At 55.9% G+C, this 7,300-nt stretch overlaps 1 protein-coding gene across 2 annotated transcripts in view; it reads left to right on the top strand.

The window, feature by feature from the left end:
* The first annotated feature begins 570 nt into the window (after positions 1 to 570).
* PIF1 (PIF1 5'-to-3' DNA helicase) overlaps positions 571 to 7,300 on the top strand; it is a 10,602-nt gene continuing 3,872 nt past the window's right edge. The window contains exons 1-8 of one of the 2 annotated variants that reach the window (XM_023220891.1): positions 571 to 630; positions 1,833 to 2,409; positions 3,879 to 4,011; positions 4,098 to 4,223; positions 4,965 to 5,118; positions 5,204 to 5,318; positions 5,396 to 5,502; positions 6,491 to 6,630. In XM_023220891.1, coding sequence (XP_023076659.1) covers positions 1,852 to 2,409; positions 3,879 to 4,011; positions 4,098 to 4,223; positions 4,965 to 5,118; positions 5,204 to 5,318; positions 5,396 to 5,502; positions 6,491 to 6,630 — 1,333 coding nt within the window. In that variant the 5' untranslated portion in view covers positions 571 to 630; positions 1,833 to 1,851. The other variant, XM_023220890.2, reaches the window with a different exon arrangement.

Below are 7,300 nucleotides of genomic sequence, written 5' to 3'. Positions count from 1 at the left end.
GAGACTCTACTCGCTTCCGCTGTACCCTCTAGTACGTGGCACAGTTCTCAGAGTTTCTCACTTATGGGCTTCAGCTGGGTGGGAAAGCCAAAGCGTAAAATGCCCTTTAAAAAGGCAGAGAAGAATGTAGAGTTGGGGGCGGCGGAGGGACTGGGCAGGCCTTGGGGTGTTCTGCCCAGAACTGAACAATGGTACTGTGAGTGTAAGTAAACAGGGGTGTGAGGGACCACAGGCAGGTCTTCCCCAAGGCCAAGCCCAGCCTCTGTGTGCGGGCTAGTGGGGAAAGGCAGTGTGCTGGAAGGATGGTTCTGAAAATAATTCTTCGGAGTCGCGTAGGGTTTTCAGACCCGACACCACGCGCGACCTCCTCGCACCACGCCCAGCCGTCCACTGGATTTGGTACGCTCTGCCACCGCCATAAACCTCCTTCCTCTGGCAGGCGATTGGTACAGCCCAAGTTCCGGGAGTAGAAACGCAGACACACCCATTGTTACGCCCCTACCTCTGATTGGCTGGAGAATTTAAAGGTCCAGTCGGTGATTGGGTGATTTTTCTGCCTCTAGCATTTGAAAAATCTCTAGTTTCGGAGCTTCGCCATAGATCTGCTTGTTCATCTGAGCGTCGGCGCAAGTGAGTGTCTGCCCGAACCCAGAGGTGGGGAGCAAAGAGCCTGATTCATCTAGGGGTTCCCGCCGGGAGGGTGCAGACAAGTGGGTCAGGCGGAGGGAGCATGGATTCTACGTTTCCAGGGTCCCCTGCGATTTCCCTACCCGAATATTTTCCACCTCGTCTCCACCTTGCTGATGGGAAGCGTGAGGGCATGGGAATCACACTGACTTTGACTACCAGCCGCTGTGGCTTATGAAGGGCAAGTGAGTTTCCCTCTCCCAGCCTGTTTCCACGTCTGTATACGGGGAATAGTGAGACCTGCCCGCTGCATATAAGGCAGTGAATGTTACCTGCAAGGCAGAAGGCGCTTATTACACGGCAGCCCTCTTTGCATCTCCCCACGGGCGATTCTGCTGCTTCCTGGGGAGAGGACTCTGAGGATTCCTGTGCTCGCCCTGGGTCTCAGGGAAGGAGGATTCTTTCTGCGCAGGGACCCCCTTCTAGTGAGGTCCTTGCAGGACACCTGAGGCTCCCTAATCCTGGGTGCCCATCCGCCGCTCTGGAAATTGTTGTGTAGCAGGGTGCGTGTGTGTGTCTGTGTGTATATAAATTGTATATATTGTGTGTGTGTATCTATATAGAAATTGTGTGTGTATATATATTGTATATATAGAAATAGAAATTGTGTAGCAGGGTGCGTGTGTATATATATACACACGTATAATGTATGCATATATATGTATTTATATGTATGTATGTTTTTTAATTAGAGGGTATCACTATGTTGCCCAGGATGGTCTCCAGCTCCTGGGCTCAAGCTATCTTCCTCAGCCTCCCAAAGTGCTGGAATTACAAGCGCCCGCCACCACGCCCAGCTAATTTTTGTATTTTTAGTAGAGACGAGGTTTCACCTTGTTGGCCAAGCTGGTCTCAGAGCTCCTAACCTCAAGTGATCCGCCCACTTTAGCCTCCCAAAGTGCTGGGATTACAAGCGTGAGCCACCGCGCCCGGCCCAGCGTACATTCTAAGAGTGGATTTTCGGTTAGCCCAAAGCCCTTTCTCCGTCTCTGTGACCTCCTCGCGTTACCAGTGACAGTCCTCGTGATCCTGTGCGGCCTTGACCTTGCTCCCTGTCGCGTCCTTTATAGCACCCATTACGACCCCTATAGCATCCATTACGTCCCCTGAATCCTCAGGACCACTGTGCTCCGGTGTCTTCGCAGACCTGCAGAGGCGGTGGCAATGCTGTCGGGCATGGAGACGGCGGCAGGGGAATACGAGGACTCGGAGCTGCGGTGCCGCGTGGCTGTGGAGGAGCTGAGCCCGGGCGGGCAGCCGCGAAGGCGCCAGGCCCTGCGCACCGCGGAGCTGAGCCTGGGTCGCAACGAGCGCCGCGAGTTGATGCTGCGGCTACAAGCGCCAGGGCCCGCAGGGCGGCCGCGCTGCTTCCCTCTGCGCGCCGCGCGCCTCTTCACGCGTTTCGCCGGGGCCGGGCGCAGCACCCTGCGGCTCCCCGCCCACGGCGTCCCCGGGGCCGGCGCAGTGCAGCTGCTGCTCTCAGACTGCCCCCCAGACCGCCTGCGCCGCTTCCTGCGCACATTGCGCCTCAAACTGGCTGCGGCCCCGGGTCCCGGGCCGGCCTCCGCCAGAGCACAGCTGCTGGGCCCAAGGCCCCGCGACTTCGTCACCATCAGCCCTGTGCAGTCCGAGGAGCGGCGGCTCGGGGCGACCACCCGGGTTCCGGACACTACGCTGGTGAAGCGGCCTGCGGAGCCCCAGACTGGGACCGAGCCTAGCACAGTGAGGACGGGAAAGAGGGGACACCTTTAGGAGTGGATGTGCCATTCTTTTAAGATGGAAGAGACCTAGAGACCCAAGTTTGGTGGAAAACCTCTGTGGGTATTTGAGGGCGCTGCTGGTTATCTCAGATACGCATCTGACATCTGAGTATGACAGGGGTGTGGAAATTGTGCCTGTGGTCGTTATAGTGTAACCCCTGAGATGGTGTAAGTCAAAACAGGAAATGGGACCTGGCTATATTAGAAGAGAAAGCAGAGGCCAGGCATGGTGGCTCACGCCTGTAATCCCAGCACTTTGGGAGGCTAAATTGGGCGCATCACCTAAGATTTGGAGTTCTGAGGCCAGCCTGGCCAACATGGTGAAACCTCGTCTCTACTAAAAATACAAAAATTAGCCAGGCTTGGTGGCGGGCGCCTGTAATCCCAGCTACTTGGGAGGCTGAGGCAGGAGAATAGCTTGAACCCGGGAGGCAGAGCTTGCAATGAGCCTAGATCGCGCTACTGCACTCCAGCCTGGGCGACAGAACAAGACTCTTCCTCAAAAAAAAAAAAAAGAAGCCGGGTGCAGTGGCTCAAGCCTGTAATCCCAGCACTTTGGGAGGCCAAGACGGGCGGATCACGAGGTCAGGAGATCGAGACCATCCTGGCTAACACGGTGAAACCCCGTCTCTACTAAAAAATACAAAAACTAGCTGGGCGAGGTGGCGGGCGCCTGTAGTCCCAGCTACTCGGGAGGCTGAGGCAGGAAAATGGCGTAAACCCGGGAGGCGGAGCTTGCAGTGAGCTGAGATCCGGCCACTGCACTCCAGCCTGGGCAACAGAGCCAGACTCCCTCTCAAAAAAAAAAAAAAAAAGAGGAAAAAAAAACAGAGAAGGCTTGGAAAGGAGACTCCAGAAGGAATGCTGGGAGAGGATAGTAGGCCCAGAGGAGAGGAACTTATGGAGACAATGAAGTGATCATTCGTGTCCTGGGCAGCCAACAGTTGAAGCAGATGAGGGGAGCAAAGTCTGGTGGATTTGACAATTTTTGTGGGCTGGGGCAGGTGAATCATAGAACACCAGGGTTTGAAACTAATCTGGCGAGAGGACAGAGATAGGACAAGAAGGGGCCCTGGCTAGGCAGGGTTTTACTTGGGTGTTTTGATGTGAGAAACAGGTTTGTGATAGGAAGAGAAACTTAGGTGACAGGACGAGAAGGATTAGGGAACCCAGGGGAAGGAGCTGAGGGAGGGTCTGGACCCCACTGGGATGTTCTGTCCAGGACTAGACAATGGGGGTCTTCAGGGCACAAGGAGAGATAGAGACTCCAATAGTTGCTGGCAAGCTCTCCAGGCGAACCCAAGAGCTCCAAGGAATGAAGGCAGCAGAGGACAAAGGGTTACCAGGCCCAGCACTGAACGTGGGCCAAGAAGGGTGGGGGCAATGGCTAGCGGGTGGGAGGATGTTCTGAGATAGCTCTATTCCTCCCAGGAAGCCCCAAGGTGGCCCCTGCCTGTGAAGAGGCTGAGCTTGCCCTCCACCAAGCCACAGCTTTCTGAAGAACAAGCTGCTGTGCTGAGGGCCGTCCTGACAGGCCAGAGCATCTTCTTCACTGGGAGTGCAGGTAGTGGGAGCAGAAAGGAGGTAGGGGGACAGTGGTGGGGTGGGATAGAGGAACAGGGAGACCTGTCTAACTTTGCCCCTGTCCAGGAACAGGGAAGTCATATATGCTGAAACGAATCCTGGGCTCACTGCCCCCCACAGGCACTGTGGCCACTGCCAGCACTGGGGTGGCAGCCTGCCACATCGGGGGCACCACCCTCCATGCCTTTGCAGGTAAGTGGGAACCACTAGGGCTTGAGCTAAGAGCAAGCCCAGCTTCTGGGAAGGGAGAGAGGGGAAGTCTGCATTAAGAGGGGGTTTTGGGGGGCTGGGCACGGTGGCTCATGTCTGTAATCCCAGAACTTCAGGAGGCCAAGGTGGGAGGATCGCTTGAGCCCAGGAGTTTGAGACCAGCCTGGCCAACACAGTGAGACCCCGTCTCCACAAAATTTAAAAATTAGCAGCCGGGTGCGGTGGCTCACGCCTGTAATCCCAGCACTTTGGGAGGCCGAGGCGGGTGGATCACAAGGTCAGGAGATCGAGACCATCCTGGCTAACATGGTGAAACCCCATCTCTACTAAAAATACAAAAAAATTAGCCAGGCATGGTGGCAAGTGTCTGTAGTCCCAGCTACTCCAGAGGCTGAGGGGAGAGAATAGCATGAACCCGGGAGGCAGAGCTTGCAGTGAGCCAAGATTGCACCACTGCACTCGAGCCTGGGTGACAGAGCTAAACTCTGTCTCAAAAAAAAAAAATTAGCTGAGCATGGTGGTGTGTGCCTATAGCCCCAGCTACTATGGAGGTTGAGGTGGGAGAATTGCTTGAGCCCATGAGGCCAAGGTTATAGTGAGCCAAGATCATGCCACTGCACTTTAGCCTGGGCGACAGAGAGAGACCTTCTCTCAAAAAAAAAAAAAAAGAGAGAGAGAGAGAGGGTTTGGGTATTAGCCCAGGCTAAATAGTGTCACTCACAGGCATCGGCTCAGGCCAGGCTCCTCTAGCCCAGTGTGTGGCCCTGGCCCAAAGGCCAGGCGTGCGGCAGGGCTGGCTGAACTGCCAGCGGTTGGTCATTGACGAGATCTCAATGGTGGAGGCAGACCTGTTTGACAAACTGGAGGCCGTGGCCAGGTCAGTATGTTCAGAGGGCAGCAGGTGAAAACTGGGACCTGGTGGTCTTCCGTGTGCCCCTAAAGCACCCCACGCTCCTCTCCAGAGCTGTCCGGCAGCAGAACAAGCCATTTGGAGGGATCCAGCTCATCATCTGTGGGGACTTTCTGCAGCTGCCACCTGTGACCAAGGGCCCCCAGCCCCCACGGTTCTGCTTCCAGGTACTACTCACCTCCTAGCTCTGCTCTCCTTAGGGGTCTGCTCTGCTCCTTGACCCACCCCCACCCTGCTGCATCAGGCTAAGAGCTGGAAGAGGTGTGTGCCAGTGACCCTGGAGCTGACCAAGGTGTGGAGGCAGGCAGATCAGACCTTCATCTCTCTACTGCAGGCCGTGAGGCTGGGCAGGTGAGCTCTGCTGGGTGGGGAAGGGGCTATGGGATGAGGATCCAGGCATGGGCCACAGTGGAACACAGGGAGGGACCCAGGGAAAGGGGAGAATGGTTACCCTGGGGAGCAAGCACTCCATGCAGGAAAAGAAGCCTTGGGCATGGCACTGGGCAACTCAGGATGGACTGTAGTCAGGACCTTCATGGCCCCATAGGAGATGGTCGCTCTGTGAGTGCTGGGACCCAGCCTCCCTTAGGGTTGGGTCTCCATCACAAGGCCTGGCATTAAGTAGGTGTCAGGGTGTGGGCGCAGTGGCTCACACCTGTAATCCTAGCACTTTGGGAGGCTGAGGCAGGTGGATCACGAGGTCAGGAGTTTGAGACCAGCCTGGCCAACCTGGTGAAACCCAGTATCTACTAAAAATACAAAAATTAGCTGGGTGTGGTGGCACGCGCCTGTAGTCCCAGCTACTTGGGGGGATGAGGCAGGAGAATCACTTAAACCCAGGAGGCAGAGGTTGCAGTGAGCTGAGATCATGCCACTGCACTGCAGTCTGGTGACAGAGCAAGACTCGTCTCAAAAAAAAAAAAGAAGAAAGAAACATAAGCTAGATTTTTCACCCAAGGTAGCAGGCAAGTAGACAGAAGACTGTACCCTGGAGGCCAATCTGGGTCCTGCAAATCTCCTGCCTGTGCTCACTCATCATAGCCAACTTCCTCAGGAGCATTTTGGGGTGGGAGGGTGGCCAGTTCTGACCTGGGGCAGCACAGGGAAGGGTGCCCACCTGTGATCAAAGCTCAGTACCCTGCCCCTGCTTATTCCCCATGTTTGGGATCCAAGTTTGGAAGGGACAGGTTGGCCAGCTTGAGGGGGCAGAAACTATTCCCTGGTGCCCTCTTCCAGTCCCAAGGCCTGACCCATGGCCTGCTGCTTGAGCCATCCTGCCCACGTTCCCACCTTCCCTGCTGCACAGGTGGGCTCTGCCCTGACAGTCCAGCCCCCACAGGTGTTCAGATGAGGTGACCCGCCAGCTCCAGGCCACAGCTTCTCACAAGGTGGGGAGAGATGGGATTGTGGCCACGAGGCTCTGCACCCACCAGGATGACGTGGCCCTCACCAACGAGAGGCGGCTTCAGGAGCTGCCAGGTGAGCAGGGAGCCTGGGCTGGGCAAGACCAGCTGGGAAGGGTTATAAGCAGATGTGGTCCCCAGGCAACCTGGGCCTCTGGGTCCTAGGCCCCCAACCTCTGTAGTCATAAAGATCCTTATATTTGCAAATGCAACTGTGACTTTGAGGTATGATGAACTAAATTCCACAGCCCCTCAAGCCTGCACAGCCTCTACTCCCTACCCCTATGCTCTGGTCTAACAGTTTTTTTTTTGGAGGCTGGGCACAGTGGCTCATGCCTGTAATCCCAGCACTTTGGGAAGCCAAGGCAGGCAGATGACCTGAAGTCAGGCGTTCAAGACCAGCCTGCCCAACATGGAAAAACCCCATTTCTACTAAAAATACAAAAACAGGCCGGGCGCGGTGGCTCAAGCCTGTAATCCCAGCACTTTGGGAGGCCGAGACGGGCGGATCACGAGGTCAGGAGATCAAGACCATCCTGGCTAACACGGTGAAACCCCGTCTCTACTAAAAAATACAAAAAACTAGCCGGACGAGGTGGCGGCGCCCGTAGTCCCAGCTACCCGGGAGGCTGAGGCAGGAGAATGGTGTGAACCCGGGAGGCGGAGCTTGCAGTGAGCTGAGATCCGGCCACAGCACTCCAGCCTGGGTGACAGAGCGAGACTCAAAAAGAAAAAAAAAAAAAAAA

Source organism: Piliocolobus tephrosceles, chromosome 6 (genome assembly GCF_002776525.5).
Source record: "Piliocolobus tephrosceles isolate RC106 chromosome 6, ASM277652v3, whole genome shotgun sequence".
Classification (NCBI taxonomy): Eukaryota; Metazoa; Chordata; class Mammalia; order Primates; family Cercopithecidae; genus Piliocolobus; species Piliocolobus tephrosceles.
Note: the sequence above shows the minus strand (reverse complement) of the source record. Positions and strands in the feature narration are given on the sequence as shown.